We start from the raw sequence: 21,113 nt of genomic DNA, 5'->3' as shown, positions 1-21,113 counted from the left end.
GGAAAAAATTTAAAAAAAAAAAAAAAAGGCTCCAGCAAATCATGAGTTTTTAAGAAAATGTCTTACAAATCATATTAATTTGTTCTGAAGAAACATATGTTAAAATTGTAACATATGTTAAATTGTTAAACGCATTTTATGTAAGCATAATGATGCACTGAGAAGCCATTAGCTTGAATAGTTAAACTTTAAAAGTACGGTTTTCTAGGTTTAAACCGTTCATATTTTTTTATTTTTTTTTTTTTTTATTTTTTAATCTAAATCATTACTTCACTTGCACCTCTAATAACAAGTAACTACATATCAGGGTTTCCGCTACGGTAGCTTTTTTCGCAAAATGCGAAAAGACCCCTCAAAAATGCTAAAATTCAACAAAGCATTTTCGCATTTTTGCTAAAGGATTTTACTAAATTCCATTAAAAAAAAAAGCTTCCGCGAAAAACCATGACGCTAACATCCATGAAAAAAACTTGATCAAACAAGAAGGAGAAAAAATCTAAATATCTTTCGCAAGAAGAACCATGACGCTAGCGTTCACGAAAACCAAAATATATAAACCAAAATGTTTTGATAAATAATAAATGTGTTTTTTTTTGTTATAGGTATTCTTTTTGATATTCTTGTACATTAAGCTATTCTTTGTCAGATAACTTACAGTACTTGTTTGATATAAAGTAATTTTATAAGCCTAATGGCATTTTAGAATTTTGCTAAAACTTTTTTTCAGATTTTAGCTTTTTTGCTAATGAATTTTTAGACTCAGCTTAAACCCTGCTACATATACTAACATGATAAAAGGTGTCATGTGTTATTAATATGCTTACATATTACTTTAAAACTCCATTTTATAAACAGGCACACAACGTATCAAATTTATTTCATAAATAGGTAAGAAAAAGGTTTTTTGCTTATAATATGAAAATGTCATATTTCAACAATAATTTACACATCAATTTCCTTATTTAGAACTATGCAATTTATAACCTTAGTATTAAAAAAAAAATTTTAGATAAATATTTCTGTTTTGATTTTTTATGCATTAAATCAATACAAATTTAAATTAAAATATTTTAGATTAAAATATTTCTTTTAATTAGAAAGCATTTGAAAATAATGAACTGATGAAAAAAATAAAACTGGCAAATTGATGGTACATAAAATAGTAAAAAGGTACTTTAATACTAATGGCTTAATAATATATAAAGAATAAAACATTTTTTAAATTTGTTTTAAAATAATGGAGAAGTTTAACAATAATTAACACTAATTTAACAATACTTATTAAAATATTACTAAAATGCAACATTAAATAAATATTAAATTAATATATATATATATATATATATATATATATATATATATATATATATATATATATAATATATATATAATATATATATATAAATATTAAATAAATAAATATATATTTGTTAAATTCAAATATTTTTTTGTTTTGTTTATTTTTTATTTTTAAATGCATATCAAAACATTACAATAATGAATAAAGCGTGCATATAAACACAATATTTTAGACTTACAACATAAAATCAAAAATAAAATATGTTCATAAGAACACCTGATTTATGCTTTTTATTTGGAATCATCAAAAATTTACTGGGGACCACATTGATTGAATATATTTTCTGAAGTACTTCCATTATTTTATTATTGTATGATGAGATTTTATTGTTACAGAATCTCAATGTTTGTTTCTCTTTAAAACGTACAGATGGCACTGCAAACGTTGAGAATTAAAGCTATATAAGCTATAAGCTAAATTTTTAGTTAAAGCAATAATCTCAAACTGGTCAAGTATACCAATAGTAAACATCGGTGTTTCCTAGTCAAAATATTGAAAATAAGTATTTTAACAACATATTAATGTGAGTTACCTTAATAATTTTTAGAATTCGCTATACAATGCTTTATACAAATCGGCAAATTTTTCAAGGTTTAAATAGAATCAAGTTCGTAAACAGTGACCGATTCTGCGAGGATAAAAAGTTTTCATGTCTATTGCGTAAAGCTTATTCTACTGCAGTCTTTTCAACTGAAACTGCTCCAAGTCATCAAGATGACTCCAGTGATTCATTTGGTACTTTAAAGAAATCTCTTGAAAAATGTAAAAAAGTATCTACTAATAAACGAGTGGTGCGTATTAAAAAATTTTCTCCTAGAAAAACTGATGGAGCTAATGTTTTTGGTAAACTATCCGATAAAGATCCTATGTGGTATCCAGATATAAGGGAAGTGCCCAAAATTGACAATGATCAGACTGATGATAGCACAATGGTGCGAAATATTAGCAGATGGTACAGAGATCCTACAGCTTACTTAGAAAAAATGAAAACTCTTGTCAAGGAAAAACGGGTAATTAGAATATTTTTCTGTTTATGGTTTTATTAATACTAGAGATTTTTAGGGGAAAATTAGCGTATCGTGATCTGTAGTAGAATAATCGCCATGTCTTGGAAACTTCTGGGCAGCGGTCTTCGAGAAACTAAAAAAACAACACATAAAGGCGCCAACTTGAAAGGTATAACTCATAGCCACCCCCCGGGGCAAACATTTTTAAAAAAAAAATTTTTAGGAAATGAAATTTGCAATAAAATTATCTTGTTACCAATATTTTCTTAGACAGTAAAATAAAGACAAAAATGATTGTAGGAAGTATTTCGAATAAGAGATGAATTTGAGGAAAGAAAATATTCCTAAAATTTTTATTCCAAGTGTTTTAGAGGTCAACAATAAATTTTTTAATTCTAAAATTAAATTATTGCAGTTAATGTTAAAGAAGAAACTAAGGGTTAAGTATTGGAATAAGCAAAGAAAAAGGGACTTGTAATTTACTTATTTTTGCTGATAAAGAGGAGTATGAAATTAACAAAAATGTGCTTATGTAATATTTGAAAGGTGCCTTACTAAACAGATAATGAAAATAATTTTTTTATGTGCACAATTCGACTGTTGATAAATCAGGGAAATGCTTATTTCAGGATGAGCAAATTCACAAATGAATCTGGTAGTATAAATTTTAACAAACTTTTTATTAAAAAAATGTAGAAAACTAGTTTTGCATCCTCACTAAAGACAACAGTTTAAAAAGAGTTTACAGTTTAAAATATTCAGACTTTTCAAGTTTGACACCAACTTGGTGAAAGGAATGAACAGTGATAGTACAGCTACTTAAAGGATGTGTTTTTACACTTGTTATAATTCAATTTTAAACTGCTTTCTTCGCTTCTGTTTGAGTTATTTTGCCCACATATTCTAAATAGCTGCCATTTTTCTTCAAAGATGATTTTATGTTAAGAGTAATTTATGTTTTTTTTTCTATTGTTATATATTCAAATAAATAATTTTTATGCATTTTCATATTGGATTTATCTTTATCTAGGTAGCCTCGTCTTTGTTATAATAAATTTGAATTTACAGGGGTCTGTCCAAACCAAATTTACCACCGTTTAGCAGTACCTTCACAAATTCAACTTTAAGAAAAACGAGGTCATTTCACAAAATACTTTTTCTTGAAATTTTATTTTTGCGTCTCCTAAGAAACGATAAATCCATATTTTTACCATATTTTTGTTTTGATTTTTAAATATAATTTTAATTTTCACAAATTATGTCTAAATTTTCACAAAATAGGTACCTCTCAGAAAAATCTAGACAGTCCCCTGATTTAGAGAAGTTCAATCTCGAGTAAAATGTAAAATTGTTATAAAAACATTAATAGTTGAATTAATGCAAAAGCAAAAGAATGAATAAATATATATACAGTCTAACCCCGCTATAGTGAACCTTCAAGGGGCCGAAATTTTGGTTCACTATAACCGGGAGTTCACTATATCCGTTATGCTGGCAATTTAACTAATGGTTCCCAAACTCCTCCCTTTTATTGCACATTATTCAAGTAAATGACTGAAAAATATTACGTAGTAGCAAAAAATGTGTTATTTTTCATTACTCTTTGTCTTCGTGCAAAAAAAATTAGTAATTTTTAGCTGATGAGCAATCCTCAACATCAGATATGGAAACACTTCCTGACTCTCAGATAATTTTTCCTGAATTTCTGATATTCCACTTTTTAAACCTGTCTAACCTGCCATTCGAACACAGAAAAGTAGTCTCATAAAATCGCTTAGCAAATTCATCGACATTTGTCCAGATACTGGAAGATTGCGGCTTCTTCGAATGGTGAACCACTTCAGTAATGCTTCTTCAACATCCTTGTAATATGCTTTTCTCAACTTTTTTTCCGCCTTCTAAATTTTTTTCATGAGCGGAAATTATTAATTGCCTATTTTTCCATATGTTACAAACTGCAGATTTGGATAGTTTATATTCCCTGCAAATATCAACTTGATTGCATCCATTTTCAATTTTTCTGATTATGCCCATTTTATCATCAATGGAGAATGTTATGTGTTTACTGGTCACCATAGTTAAATTTAAGACTCTTGTTTGCAGACTTTTTTTAACTGAACTGAGAGCAAAGAAAGAGTTGAAATGAGGGCCGTATCAACACATATTTGGGTCCAACCCTTTGACCAATAACGAATAAATACTCATTCCCACTGACAGAAAAAAATATTGATCCCACTGACACCTTACAGGTGTCTGGATTGGAAACATCTGCTTGGTTTGTTTAGGGATTGGAAAGTGAGATAAAAGAAGCAAACAAGTAAAAATGCTTATCGCTACTTTCCCCTCTAAAGATGGTTTTAAACATTTATATATGTATTTATTTTGAAGTAGAAATTTCAAAATTATTACAAAAAAAAATGAAGGAAAAAATCAGTCGAAGACAGAAAAAAGTTCATTATATCCAACTTCCTCACTTTTTTAGTTCACTATATCCACAAAAAATAACATTATACGCGTATAGCAAGGCACAGGACCGAACATTTCGTTCACTATATCTGGGAGTTCACTATAAACCGTGTTCACTAAAGTGGGGTTTGACTGTATATATATATGTTATATTTAGATATATATTTACTTTTATTACGAGTTTTGATTAGTCCAATATATAATTGAGAAGAATGAAGTCTTATCACTTACCCTACTACTTATATCCTTTTTTTCCCTTCTGATAAGTTTCTAATAACACAGTTCCAGTTGATAAAGAGTCTACTATTTAATCCATGGATTATACTCATTTTTCTCTTGAGACTGTATTTTTTTTTTTTTTTTTGAAAAGAAACAGAAATGACATGTTTTATTTATGTTATATATTTTAATTTTATCTGTAGTTGAAAGATGCTTTGGATCTTTTTGTTGAGATGAAGAGAAATTTTGTGGTTCCGCAGAAATACCACTTTACATTTATGATTGGTGCTTGTGGGAGGGCAGGCTACACAGAAATGGCTTTCAAACTTCTTAGACAGGTAAAATATTTTTGCTATTTTTAATGGGATGATTAATATTTGATTTGTTTATATACCTAAAAGTATTTCTAGTAAATACTCATCTACATTATTTGTTTTAAATATTCTAATGCATCTTATTTAGCTATTGAAGTTTTTCTACTTATCTTATTGGGTTAGTAGGAAAGTATTGTGAGAGTATTATGTTATTATCTTTAAATTACTAATTTAGATTTAAAGTCCTTGAATTTCATTTTGAAGTATGACATTTTTCAGTATTTATGTTCTTTTCAACATTACTAACAAGAGTCTTTCATAGACATCAAAATGTATTAAAATTTATTTATTTATTACACATTAATTTATCAAAAATCTAAATTGATGTGTCTATATTTTTTTCTATTAGTTTTTTAATATTATTTAATTTGTTTTATTTAAAGTTTTTTATATCTTTAATAAAAAAGTTTAATGAAAGAAAATATAAGACATTTTTGTGAGTATAAAAAAATTTAATTTTTTAGCATAACATCAGCAAGAAGCTTTTTACTAAACAATTTTGTTCATTTAAAGCTGCCTTATTTAATGATTTTGCAAAATAAATTTATATTCTATCCTCGCACCATCAGTGTTAACGCTTGACTTTAGAATTAGCCTTCCATATTTCTAGGTCTCTTTTTACTGAAAGTGGGTCCTTATTTTGAAAAAGAATTCCAAATCTCTTTATCCATATATTATTATTCACATTCATAATATTATTTTTTTAATGATAGACCAAATAAAGAATTATATTCAAACTATCAAAACTTTTTGTTATGGCTGATCAATGCGATAAGTTCACATTAGGAGTGAATCCATATAATGTTCATGAACGTGCGAAAAATTTGTCCCGATTAAAAATTAAATTCACATGATTTAATATTGCTCATTTTGATTTCTGTTTACTTGATTTAAGATCACACATACTGTTTTTTATTTTCGCAATCTTATATCAAATATTGCGTTTTGTATTCACATGATTTAAGAAACCGCTGTTATGATTTGTCTTCAAGTGACTTAAAAACTAGTCATTGGAATTCATATTCACGTGATTTTAAAATGAAACATCGATATTCGCATTCCCTCGTTTTTAAGATTTTAAAATCAAATATTAAAAGCAGTATTCAGGCAATTTTGAAAACAAACATCAAGATTCGGATGAATGCAATTTTAAATCAAGCATTGAGATTCATATGTACATCATTTTAAGATCAAACATCAAGATTTGTATTCACACGATTTTAAAATCAAATATTGAGATTCATACTCACACGCTTTTAAAAATAAATGTCGAGATTTGTATTCGCTTGATTTAAAAATCATTCACTGAGATTTACATTCACACAATTAATAAGTACTCACGTTCACTTTTTTACTAAGGCATTGATAACATTCTGTGAATAAATGCTTCCTGCATACTTTTTCTTTGTCTAAATTTCAGGTATTTTTTCAATTATTTAACAATTGTTTTTTACGTATAACAATATTAGAATTCTATTATCAGATATTTTGGTTTTTGACCAAACTCACCCCTAAGGCATGTATCAATGTAGATTTCTATAAAAATTAAACAATCCAAAAAAAATCCTTGATTTTCAAACAAATTTCGCCAAAATGATTTGGTGACTAAAGAGTCAAAACTAGTTACAAGAGTTATCAATGTGTGCAGAAATTTATTCCACTGAGATTTTGTGTTAGCAGAGAAAGTTTTTCATTTTATTTAAGTCTGAGTAGGAGTAATGAAACATCTGTACCAAAAAAAAGAAAGCAATACTATAATTTGAAGCTCAGAGTTATTCACATTTCTTTTCCATCAGCTATTATTAACAATAGAAAATAAATTTTAGATGTATATTTAAATTTTGGTTTTAATTTACCTACATAAATCTGTTGGTGTGCTTGCTATTTTTTCTGCACTGGAATAAAGCAACCCAGGGGCTGAGTTATAACATTTCTTTTGAGGCCCCTTTGCAATTTATGGTGTATTTGATGGTTTTTTAACACGTTATAACATGTAAATGGAATCGCTTATTCTATCCTTACACCATGCCATATTCTTAAAAAAAGTGGATTTTGGATAAACTCTTTAAGTATGTTATTAAAATTTCTTATTATTTTTAGATGACTGATCGTGGAATGAAACCTTCTCCTGCTACACTTACAGGACTTTTCAATTCCTGTGGAGAGAGTCCTTATCCTGAATATGGACTAAAAAAAGCCAAGTCACTGAAAGAAAAAATTGAAATTAAGAACTGGGAAATGAATCAAATAACATACCATGCTATGATAAAAGCCTTCGGACGTTGCGGGGACATAGAAACTGCTTTTCAAGTATAAAACTTTTACCTGCTATTTTGAAACATTTAAAACTTCCTCCCTTTTAATTTAATATGTATTTATAACCATCATTGAACAACCGACCTTGTTTTGAGTTTATGACTACTAATGTTCAATTCCATAGCCTTGTAATTTTGAACTCAATAAAGAAGACATGGGAACCCCTGGATCAAGTATGAGGGAAAATTTGTCTTCAAGGAGAACTTTTTGATGGAAATAACCTACATTCGCGTTACATGGGGAGGAAAACCTCCCATGGTTAGCCCTACAGCAAGGGGATTTTAATATTGATTAAATTTATTTGATACAAGAACTCTTTATATATTTAAATTTGTATGTTTTTATAATTATTATTTTATTACCAATGTAAACTGCCTCCCTGAAAGAATTTTTCGAAAAGGAAAAATGAAGTATTGCAAATTATTCTAGGACATTTGAAGAAACAATGAACTTATGACACAATAATGTAATAGTTAAACAACTACTTAATCATTCTCAATTTAAAATAATCCTGAAAAAACATGATTAAATAAAATTTTAATTTAAATTTTTGAAGTAAAAAATTTTTTACACATTATGTTCAACATTTTAGTTCACTAGTTTTCTTCTCAATTCCGAAATCTAGATCATGCATAATTTTTTAACAGAGAAAATTAAATCGAAACATAATTTAGAAAATTAAATTTTTATTTATCAAATTTTATTATGCTTATTTCTTTAATAGCTTTGAATAATAGCTATTGAAAATATCTTAGTACTTATGAAAAATTATTAATTTCTTCACAAACATGTATATTTTGTGTAAGACATGTATATTTTGTTTAAGATGTATATTCTGCTTAAACATGTATAGGTTACAAAAGGTATTATATAAAATTTGTAACATTATGTTTTTATTATTTCATGCAACATAAAGCAAACCATATGACAATCTCTTTAGAAGATCTGGTTATAATAAGTTTTTTTAACCTATTCCTGTTATTCCATTTAACTATTTCTGTTATTTTTCTAGATTGTTGATGAAATGGCTGCAGCTGACATTAAAATTGATGTTTCAACATATAGCTTTTTGCTGATGAGTTGTGTGGAAGACAAAAAGTCTGGGTTTACGCATGCGATTGAAGTATTATTTTATTTAGTTTATTATTTTTATTGCATTTTTTTGTGCATTTTTATTTAAAGTGCTTTGTAGAGGTTATCCTTGTTGGAGTGTATGGGTTATCACTAGTCAAGTTTTCTTAGAAACTGCTGAATTTTATTTATTTATTTTTACAATTCTGAATACTGGCTATGCAGAAAACTATATCTCAATTATCATTATTGTATTGTATTTGTCATCCTTAATCATATTTTATTAGTATTTACTGCAAAGAGACTTGGCACTGTTTTATTTTTATTTATTTTTGATAAGAACATTTGCGTGTTTAAAGTTTATAAAGTATATAAAGTTTTTTAAAACATAGCAGGAAATCTGAAAATTAGTGGACAATTAAAGTGTTCCTGTCCTGCAATTTTGTCTTCATATCCAGTTCTGCTGCAGATGTGTTATAGCTCTTGAGGATGTTTGAAGATGTAACTTTGCTATGGTAACCTAAGGCCTATGGTTACCTAACCTATAATATAACTATCAGGTGGAAACTTGTTGTTTTTTTTAAAAAAAAAAAAAAAAAAAAAGGCCTTAGAAATTGTATAACTATACAAAAGTTGCTTTCGAAATCATCATTGGCCAATAGCTGAAAATTAAAACGCAGTTAATAACATATTTAAGAAACAGCAATAAAATAAAACTTGTGTCAGTCGGCATACAGATAGTATAAAAATTATGAACAGCGACAAATATATCAAAGCGAAGCGTTCTATTTACGTATCAAATATGTTGCCACATTTTTAATAGAAAAGTTAAACTTTTCTTCACGTTGATAAATGTGAACTAATGCAAATCTTACAATTCAATTATTAATTCCTTCGTATATTATTGGTTTAAGTTGTCGAAAATTAATATTTCAATTGTAAGTTAGCATTAGCATACATTTATAAGAGTGGAGAAAAGTATAATTTTAATGGTTTTTTGAATATGGCTCTTTGAAGATGAAAAAGCATAGATTTTCTTACAAAATGACTGATAACTAAAAAACTAATCCAAATTTTTGAAAAAGAAAAAAAAATACTTCTTCATTACGTCAAAACACAATTATATGCCGAGTTTCGTGCCTGGGCGAAGCTTCTGGGGCGATATATTGTGATTACAGACACACACACAGCCGCGTTTATTATTATGTATAGATAATTAAGGATGTTGAGGCTTAAAATCTGGTACTGAAAGTAACAGCTCATTTATAAGTGTGAATGGCATTTATTTTGTTATTGTTCCAAATGGGAAATCATCAATGCTATATGGTAGTAGAAGGAATAAAAAATGTTAGTTCTATAGTTCAACTGCAGTTATTATCTGATCATGGAGGAGACTTTCTCTTTTTGGGTCATTTGCAATTGCTCACTTCTTTGTTTCGGTATGTGGTCTTTTTTTAAACACAAACGATATTGCTAAAATTTCTCATCTTAGAATAAGCAAAACAATAAAAAATTACATATGTCGTAGCTTATTATTTAGTCCCAAAAAAAGCAGTTCAATTTTTTATAGAATTTTAACTGAAATTTTTAATAGCGTATTGTGTTACTCATTATTGCTTATCTTAAATAATTAAAATATTTATAAAATTCAATAATAATGATTTTGAAATTATGTTTAATATTTATTTTTAGCTTGTTTGTATTTTTTTTTTCTTTTATATCTTGTAACAACAACTTCAGATTTATTTTTTAAAAAATACTTGAATGATAACTGAATTATTTTTCTTTGTAATTTCATGTTTACTTTGCTTGTAAATTACTAGGGAAACTAATGCAATATTTCAAAATTTTCCTTCATTGTGAAATTTTTTTAAATGGAAGTAATATTTATTTAGAATTTGTGTTAAGAATGCATTGAATATAGTCTTTCATTTAATGTTTGGTATGGAACTCTTAAGTGCAAATTAAATACCAATAAATATATTAATAAATGAGTGTGAAGTAAAGCTTACAGATTTTAAAACTGGCTTCAAAAAAAAAATTTTTTTTTTTTTTAAATTTATTATGTAAATTTATGCAGCCTTACTACTTCATCCTAATTTTACTAGTATATTGCTTAAAATCTTGCTATCACCTCATTTAATCAAAAATTTAAATTCTTCTATTATTTCAAATATAATTTGATCTTCTTTATGAAGAATAACAATTAGACTAATTAGGAATGGAATTATCCTTTCAATTGTTTTATATTTAAATTATATTAAAACTTTGTCTCAAAATCTGTAAAAATTATGGTATTTTTTTATTAGATTATACATCAGGATTTTCAAATTGCTTAGTATGAATTACTTACTCCATCTTTTTTGTAGATTTATTATTATTTTTAGAAACTTTTCTAATTCCTTTATTTAGGTTTGGCGTAAAATGAAGGAACGGAAATGTATGCCTAATGTTTTTACATGCAATCTTCTTTTGAGAGCTGTTCGTGATTGCAGTATTGGTCCAGACGAAATCTCTTGCCTTCTACTCCAACACTGGAGTAATTACTTAAAAAGACCATATGGCTTTAAAAGAAAAGAAATCACCTTTAGTGAACCTAAACCTATCCTACAAATTGAAAGCTCGGGCAAAATCGAGAACATTGAAGATCTTACTTCGGAGGTTATTGATAACACCGAAAAACTACTTAATTCTAAGACATTTGAGAAAAAAGATTCTGAGCAATCAACATCTCATATAATTGAAGCACCAGATCCTTCTTTTAGCTTACAGGTTACAACAGTTTCCCCTAGTGTTTTGGGAGTAAGACCTGAAGGTTCAACTGATGTGTTAGATCTAAAAGCAATCAAAACTCCTAGTGATAGGTATGTCATGAATTTTTTTATCACACCTAGGAATATTTTTTTAATTGTAATAATTTTCTATAATAACTATATTTATAATGATTGCATTTGCAACCTAAATAATAAAAGACAATTTTTAATTCGAAAAAATACATATTGCATAGGTAGTAAAACACAAATTTTTCCCACATCCCTGATTTCTATTGTTTAGAGGTTTTAATAGTTATATAAAAGTTGGAAGTGTGGTCAAATATGACTTTTGATTTGAACTAATTCCAGAATTAATCTAATTTTTTCCTTCAGTTAATATAGTTATATAATATAATATAATTATGCCTACATAAATCTGCTGGCGCTCTTTTTTTTCCCGCATGAAAATTATACCACATCCCTGATTTCTATTGTTTGAAAGTTTTATTGAATAAATAAAAGTTGGAAGTGCAGTCAAATTAGACTTTTGATTTGAACTAATTCCAGAATTTATCTAGTTTTTCCCTTTAGTTAATATAATTATATAATATAATTATACCAACATTAATCTGATGGCGCTCTTTTTTTTGGGGGGGAGGCTTAAAAATTACACCAGGGGATATGATGAGCTTTCTTTAACTAAAATCTGAATCTGTTCTTTCCAACTGAATCTTTTCAAAAAATGTCCTAACATATCCGATTTACTTCAAAATATTCAGGCTTACTTGATTTATATGCGTACTTCGTAAGTCATTTTTTTCCAAACCATATTTGCTTAAGATATAGACAAATGTCATAATTTTTGTGCCATCTGCTTTTAGTAAAAATGTAGCTCTGCTTTTTCTATTTAGTTCTTAAAGGAGGTCATTATTAGATTACAAAATATTATTTAAAGAGAAAATCTTTTTAGCGAGAATGAATATTTTATTGAAGTTTTTTTTAATCATTGGTACAAATTTTACTGAAGTATAATATTATAAAACATTAAAAATATCTTTGTATATTTTTTCATGTCTTTCTAAATGTATGGCTCTCCCTTATTTTTTTTTTTGAAAAATCAATAGCTGTGCTTGATACTATCAGTTGACTATCTTTAAATTACCATAGTTTTTATCATACTACAATTGGCAATATCATAAAAAAATGTTTTTAATTGAATATTTACTATTATTATTTTTTTATAATTTTCAGAATGGCTCTGTTAGGTGGTGCCAAAGGATTCCTTGAAGATATGAAGAAAGATGAAATAAAACCTTCCATCAAAACTTTCACCCTTCTCTTAGAAAGCTTACCTCCATATTTTGAGATTGAAGAAGAACTAATCACTCTTTTAGATATTTATAATGTCTCACCTGATATTGGATTCTTCAATATTCTGATGAAAAGAAGGATTTTTAGACATGAAGGTTTTGCTGCTAAGGTTATTATTATTGTATTAATTTTACAATAGAATATTTGTAATTATTCTTTTTTTTTAAATTAAAACTGCATTTTTATATTTTTGTTTTGAATAAACCAACATTTATTAATAGTTTATAAAATTATCCTAAGCTTGTTTTTAGAGCAAGTTCTCTTTTTTATTAATTATGTTACTTTTATGCTAAATAAAATAGCTTAAAATAGTTTGCTCTCATAATTTATTTTTCTATTGTTTTTAATTTAGTCATTATTTAGCTATCATTTTTAATTTAAGCATTTTTTATTGTGATTAATAGTTTTTAATATTCTTAAAAGGTATGTAATTGCTTAACATTATATGACAATTGTTATTGTTTGTCAAAATATGAGTTAGTTAAATGGGTCTAAATAAATTTTAATTAATGCCCTCTGTCATAAAAGTCTGTAATGTCATCATTTATCGTCTGTTTAAATTCTATTCTTTTATCGAAAGTGTATTGGCAAAAACAATTTGGCATCATTGATGTCAGTATGATAATTTTTTCTGCTTCTACTAAATTATATGTTACCATTTCTAATTTTGAATTTTAGTAAATAACTATTTTTTTCTTTTTGATGGTAGCTATTACCAATATTAATCAAATCATTGGCCTTAATATTTTTCAATTTTTCATGTTTTTCCTAAATTAATTAGCACTATTTCTCCCTCAATTTGTTGCAATGATGTTATCATTTACAATATTTGATAAAACAGAATTACCTATTGTCTATAGCTGGTATGTATAGGAACAATGGCAACCAAAGAAAAAGTTCAATTTTTCAAACCTCTCTCTTGAATGATATAGTTGAAATTTTTGAAAGATTTTTTTCGGATCAGTGATTCAAATTGTACCTTTCAACCACTGTCCACTAACTAGCAAAATTGATGCTGCAGTCATATGAGAGTACCTTTCAATAGCTTTTTTCCTCTTTCTGTTCAAAATTATTAATTTTTTCCTCAAATTTGTAAGTTTTTGTTTAAAATAAATACATTTTGTTTACTGCCTTTTACATAATCCTACAATGATTATAAAATATTCTAGGAATTATTGAGATCTCGCAAAATAATTTTTAATTTTTTGGCACTATAAGTCTGTTTTATATAAGGTGTTTAATATGATTCTCATCTTATATAAGTCTTGGAAATAGTTATGATAAGTCTTAGGAATGAAAATGTTAAATAAAGCTCGAATAAAGAATAAACAAAACTTAAATAAAGAATTTGCATGTAATATTTGTTACAATAGAATGTGAAATGTTATAGGCCTAATAAAACAATGTGTGATCTTTGAATTTTTGTTATTTTTCTTTTTTTTTTTCCTTTTCTTTTTTTTTCTTTTCTTTTTTTATTTATTTATTTTAGTTGCAAAGTAACCTGTTAACCAACCTTATAATCAAAACATAAATATTTTCCTTGATGCTGATCAACATCATATGAAACTGCTTTCTGCTTTTGCTCTACCTCATACAGGAAAAAGCAAAACTAATTTTAAAATAGAACTTGAACTTCTTTTTCAGCTATAACATTAAGGCAAATGTTTAAATTTGGCGTTACAATATGTTTAAGACTTTGCCCATCAGGAGTTGTCTATTGATTAATTGTGAAAACCATAACTCATACTCCTAAGAAGATCATTTTATTATTTATTGTGTTTATGATTGTTTACTTAAAATATAGGCTTATTTATATTTTAAACCTTATTTTTTTGCATCATCATAAGATAAATAAACATTTTTTTTTTAAATAATTTCAGCAAGTTTTGGAGTTAGTTAGCAAATGGGGCCTTTGTCCAGATGTTATAACTTTTGGTGTTTTAGCTACAGGATGTCGGACTTACAGTCAAGCTCTTACATACTTAAATGATTTAAAAGTAAGTCAACGCTATTTCAATGTACATTAATTATTTAAAAAAAATTATTATTGTTTATTATTGTTTGAATTAATTATTGTTTGAATATTTTTTTTTTTTCAGAAATATTTTTGTCACGATACATAACATTTGAAGCAATGCAAAATGAGTACGATAATTGTCACTCACCAACCCTGCTGAAATTTTGTATACATATAGAATCTTAGACTAGGAATTTATTCATGAAATTTTTTCACTGTTTCCAATTAGTAGGGTTACAGATTGTTTAAAACAAGAATTTTTTCATGAAATATGATATCAATGTTTAGTATCTACAATCGAGGAACAGTGAAGGATGTAAAAAGTTGCATTAATTTAAGAATAATTTTATGTGGCTATGTAATAAATAGGCTTTCAAATAACCTTTAAGCTAGTTGTAGCTTATAATGTCAATAAAAATAGCAAATTTTAATATTATAATTTTTGACACATTTTTTTATTTGTTTTATAATGGTCTGTACTAAATATAAATTATTCATTAAATCATTTTGTACAAAATAATGTAGTATGATGCATGTAGAAAGATTTTAGTAACATTAAAATTTGTTTTTCAGAACTCACACTAGACAAGAGGATGACTTTTTTTTTTAGAAAAAGTTTTAATGTTCAAAATTGTTTGATATTATTAGTAGTTGTTCAAATAAAGCAGATTTGAATCTGGTAATGAACAAATATTTGAAAGAACTTAACTTATGAAAAGTTATCGATATGCAATTTGTATTGTTATCTTATTTATTTCTCCACTATGTTATCTTAATTACTTGTTAAACTTTTGTGCTTAAAAAAGAATATTGTGTTACAGTAGGTATCTTCTCACTGTAATATCTATGGAAACGAGATGGCAGATCTTCTAGCTAAAAGAGGAACTGACATTTTATAGAGTAACCAGAGAGAAATTCCTTACTCTTCCATAAATAGAATAATTAAAAATACGATAAATAAGAGTTATGAAAATAATTTAATTGAACAAATTGGTGACAAGGCCTGGAAAGAGACTTTGAATGAAATTCCTGATCATCCGAGCTGCATTATGGTTGCTGACTTTAGGTTAGAAACCGGGCACGACTGCTTTGCCGCTCACCTCCATAGACTTAAGATCTTTCCCTCTCCAAATTGTGTCTTGTGCGGGGAGGACCCCCCAATGAATACTGAGCATATGGGGGTTCGCTCTGCAGTTACTGGCAACATCTATGACAAATACTGGAATGCTAGAGAACAGCTGCCGGCACTGCTAACTGACTGATTTTCTGTTTATCTTTCTATTGTTGATATTCTATTTCATGTTCCTTTGTTCTAATTGTTTTTGTATTTCAACTTTTTTAATGGTTTTATTCATTTATTTTTTATTTGTTATTATTCCTTCTGGGTCTCTAAGGCGTGTTTTTACACTCCAGTGAATGATATACACATCAAGTGCTGCTGCTAGAAATTTAAAAAAATTACATATAAATATAGCCTAAAACAACTTATTATTGAACTACTTGCACTTTTTTTTTATTTTTAATTATTTATGTATAGAGACAAACTGCACTATACAAAGTTTTTACAAAAGGAATAATCATGTTGAATGATAAAAACCTGTTTTAAAATGTAAAGAATCTAAAATTATTAATATCCAAGTAGTTAGCCTTATAAATATTAAGCATTTAGAGAAACCCTTGTATACAGTTTTCACTCCCATATGCCACTTTTACTTATAACTCAGCCCATAGAGGGCCAAGGCCTACTGTGCTCATCTCAGTTTTCTTGACCTTGGGCTCTAGGAGGCAGGAGCAGATGTTCCAGCTAGGTGGTCAGCCTAGCGCGGAACCCCCAGTGTTTAGTTCCCAAGCATGCTTTGTACTCATTTATCGACCCACTGAAGGGATGAAAGGCTGAGTCAACCTAGCCCGATCCGAGGATCGAACCCGGGATCTGTGGAACTGGAGCGCGAAGCGCTACCACTCAGCCACCGGGCGTCACTTTTACTTATAATTATAATAAAAGAAACTAGTTTAGTATGTAGAAGAAAAAAGTGCAAAAAATTCTAAATGAAATTCTCAATTGACAAAGAGGATACTTAAATTATTTTTATTAAAATGTGATTTAGTACTTACTTCTAATTTCTTCCTTTCATTTATAGAATTTAGGATTTTGCCCAAATATTGAAATTGCAGGAGCTCTTTTGGCAAATGCTTGTACAAGTTTAAAAAAATTACATATAAATATAGCCTAAAACAACTTATTATTGAACTACTTGCACTTTTTTTTTATTTTTAATTATTTATGTATAGAGACAAACTGCACTATACAAAGTTTTTACAAAAGGAATAATCATGTTGAATGATAAAAACCTGTTTTAAAATGTAAAGAATCTAAAATTATTAATATCCAAGTAGTTAGCCTTATAAATATTAAGCATTTAGAGAAACCCTTGTATACAGTTTTCACTCCCATATGCCACTTTTACTTATAACTCAGCCCATAGAGGGCCAAGGCCTACTGTGCTCATCTCAGTTTTCTTGACCTTGGGCTCTAGGAGGCAGGAGCAGATGTTCCAGCTAGGTGGTCAGCCTAGCGCGGAACCCCCAGTGTTTAGTTCCCAAGCATGCTTTGTACTCATTTATCGACCCACTGAAGGGATGAAAGGCTGAGTCAACCTAGCCCGATCCGAGGATCGAACCCGGGATCTGTGGAACTGGAGCGCGAAGCGCTACCACTCAGCCACCGGGCGTCACTTTTACTTATAATTATAATAAAAGAAACTAGTTTAGTATGTAGAAGAAAAAAGTGCAAAAAATTCTAAATGAAATTCTCAATTGACAAAGAGGATACTTAAATTATTTTTATTAAAATGTGATTTAGTACTTACTTCTAATTTCTTCCTTTCATTTATAGAATTTAGGATTTTGCCCAAATATTGAAATTGCAGGAGCTCTTTTGGCAAATGCTTGTACAAGTTTTGATTTGGAATATTTGCAACACATTTTAGTTTTGATGCAAAAACAAGATATTAAACCAAATGAGCGACTTTTGAGAAAGTTAGATAAAACTTTACAAACTGCAAAGAAAAATATAATTGATATGGTGAGTATACTATTTAATACAGTATGCAATTTACAATTTGTTCATCTTATAATTATCCCATGCAACTATTATACTTTTCTTCACAATTTACAAACTTGTGTTTTTCACCAAGAGCATTACATAAAGAAAAAGTGAAGTGATTTTTTGTAGTGTTTTTTAAATGCTCTTTTGCTTTTTATCTTATTACATTTTAAAATTATTATATAATATGAACGTTGCCTTAATAATTTAATGTCCGATTTTTTTGCAATTGACCAAAAAAAAATTCTTTTGTATTATTTAGTTGTAAAATAATCATTTACTTAATTTCATTCATTTATAAGCTTCAAATTTCATTCATCTATCGTTATCATATACAATACTGTGAAGTAAAACAAGGGATTTTGATGATTTTTTTATATTTATTAATATTTTATATAATTAATATTATTATATAATTTTTATATTTATTACCTAATATGTAGATACAATATAATTGCTGTTTTTTTATTTATCTTAGAAATCTCCAGCTTTTTAAACTATGCCTATACACTAAATTATATTTTCTGCAAAAAAAAACAAAAATTCTTAACAAATGTGCGAGAGAATTAGAAACTCTATGACATTTCGGTATAAAACAGTGGCTGCAGAATCTAACAAAAAAAAAATAGTTTGATAGGAGTATGGCCCCTTTCAGATGTACAGACTTACAGGGATTTCTTCATAGAAAAAAAGGCAATTTAGCAGATCATCCCTACTTGTTCAGCAATACTTTTTTTGAGCTTTGAATGGGTGACAAGTTCTAATTGCTCTTCCTACAGTTTCACTGACTTGCTCTATAACAGTGCTCTCCAACCTTTCTATCCCTTCAGACCAGCTAATTTTGAAAATTTCCCCACAGCTCTCTGAGAGATGGAGAGAGGGGTGTTAATAGCTTATATTTATAGTTTTCTAATTTTATAATTTTTATTTAAGTGTATTTAAACAGGCCTTCAAATTCAATACAATTGCATGTGATGTATCAGTGCAACTTTAGATGATGTTTCTTTGTTTAATAATTTTTATTTAATTGTATTTAAACAGGCCTTCGAATTTAATACAATTACATGCATTAACCTCTCATCCAGAGAAAGTTGTACAAACCCAAGAGAAATACACCACAGTAGATAATTTAATGCTCAATAGGCAGGCCGGTAAAATTCGATCCATGAACCAGTCCTTGGCCCAAGGATTGGAGAACACATTTAAATAGGGTTGAGTTCTAGCGATCTAACTGACCAATCCACCAGGCCTATATCTTTTCCCAGAAAATGGACAAATGAATGAGCTCTACTTCGCCCCTAGTTGCCATTGATAAGTCTGAGCCAATATTCAAAATAAAATTAGGGTAGACTACATCCTTGAAAAGGACACACAGGATACTAAAACACCATTCCTACACCTCACACCAGCCTAAATGTCTCTTTTAATACTTAGGGGAATGGCAGCCATACAGATATCTACTTATATCGGTTCCAGTTTCAGCAGAATTTGATAATAACTTGAAAAAATAGTAAACCTCCAGGAAAGTTAATTTTTATAAATTTTTACTTTTTCCTATCATGGAGTCTATTTGTATTAGCAAGTAGATTATTTGTGTAAAATTATAAAAAAGTACAGTGTTAGATTTAACAATATGTAATAGTTTTATAAAACAAACAAAAAATTAGTACTATGATTATCGGTTGGAAAACTTCTTGTTGAAGGTTTTTGTTGAAGTTAACCATCCCAAGATCATAAAAAATAAATTAATTGCTTTAATCACTAAAAAAATGCCTCTTAAATACTTAATATCATTCCGAACTATGTGTGTTGGTTGAATTTGTGTGTTAGATTTATGGTATTTTTTTTATTTTAATGTCTTTTTTTTATATATAATTTTGCTTTTATTTATTTATTGAAAATATATTATCTTACTCAGACTAATTCGCAAATGAATAAAAAAAAAAGAACCTACAATTTGCAAATTATCCATATTCAAATGCAATACCTGTTTTTTTTTTTTAAGGGAGGGAATGGTGCTTTGTTATTTAAATTTTTTAGCCAATCTGGCTATACATTTACTTTTTGAAAGAATGAAAATTGTTTAAATTGTTCTAAGGGAAAACTTGATAATTGTTCAAAAATCACGATAATTATTTATCTATCGCATCTGATTTGAGAAAAAGTCAATATACGTGTTTTGTTTTTTAAGCTAAGTTTTGACAGAATTGCCTTCAAACTTTTTAATATTATCAATTTAAATGTTTCTTTTTTATGTTTCTGAATAACATGTGTTTCATTACTCGTCTATATATTTTCTGTTTAACTATTTTAGGAACATGGAAAAAAGGTGCATCAATGCTTTAAAAGAGAAAACTTTTCTAAATTGTACAAAGAATTCTGTGAATTTTACGATACCTGGTTGCCAAGTATGAAATTCGAAAATGAAGAAAATGTGTGGTCTCAATATAAAACAGAAATTGTTGAAAAAATTGTTCTTGAACCTTGTAAAATATTACCAAGAACTGAATAAATAATTTTTTTATTTCGTTCCTTAAACAATCATAACACACTTATTACTTTATTTAACTAATTACAAATACTAAACGGAGTTGGTGGTGGTCAAGCATATTTAAAGAAAACTTCATTTTAACATAGAAAAATAGATTTTGGTTGACTTTTTAAGTTTTCCTGGTGATTCCAGGGGTGATTGTGAGCCCAACTCAAACATCTTGAAAATTTCTTAAGTAAAACCATTAATGTGGCATTTCAAAAAATTAATGTCTTTATAAATTTAAATCATTCATATTTTCAAAACATTAAATTCTAAATAAATTACATTCAGTATAATTTAAATGAACAATTATGTATTAGTCTACTTTTATATTTAATCACATTTATTATTCTATGAGAAAAAATATTTACAAATGAAAGAGATGTTATTAAATAAAATATACAAGAATTTTTATACATAAATGTGATCGATGATTTTTTGAAACTTCTGAACCTTGGATTTACGGATCACGATCAGCGAAATATTCGGAATTCCGGAGCACAATCATCTCTGCTATTCA

At 27.7% G+C, this 21,113-nt stretch overlaps 1 protein-coding gene across 2 annotated transcripts; it reads left to right on the top strand.

Moving 5' to 3' along the window:
* Nucleotides 1-1,788: 1,788 nt before the first annotated feature.
* Nucleotides 1,789-20,598, top strand: LOC107455927 (pentatricopeptide repeat-containing protein 1, mitochondrial). 2 transcript variants are annotated; one of them, XM_087156884.1, is made up of 9 exons: nt 1,789-2,370; nt 5,256-5,390; nt 7,527-7,736; nt 8,755-8,865; nt 11,226-11,677; nt 12,818-13,046; nt 14,818-14,934; nt 17,851-18,039; nt 20,375-20,598. In XM_087156884.1, exons 1-9 carry the CDS (start codon nt 1,921-1,923, stop codon nt 20,570-20,572), a joined length of 2,091 nt encoding a protein of 696 aa, XP_087013010.1. In that variant the 5' UTR covers nt 1,789-1,920; the 3' UTR covers nt 20,573-20,598. The 2 variants fall into 2 exon arrangements, with proteins under 2 accessions (XP_087013010.1, XP_015929142.3); XM_016073656.4 differs by lacking the exons at nt 17,851-18,039; nt 20,375-20,598 and adding an exon at nt 17,096-17,203 and having other exon boundaries at nt 1,791-2,370.
* Nucleotides 20,599-21,113: the final 515 nt, after the last annotated feature.

The sequence above is a fragment of the Parasteatoda tepidariorum genome, chromosome 2 (genome assembly GCF_982258835.1).
Source record: "Parasteatoda tepidariorum strain Cologne lab strain chromosome 2, Ptep-v5.0, whole genome shotgun sequence".
Taxonomy (NCBI): Eukaryota; Metazoa; Arthropoda; class Arachnida; order Araneae; family Theridiidae; genus Parasteatoda; species Parasteatoda tepidariorum.
The sequence above is the reverse complement of the archived record's forward strand: the minus strand, read 5'-3'. Positions and strand labels throughout refer to the sequence as shown.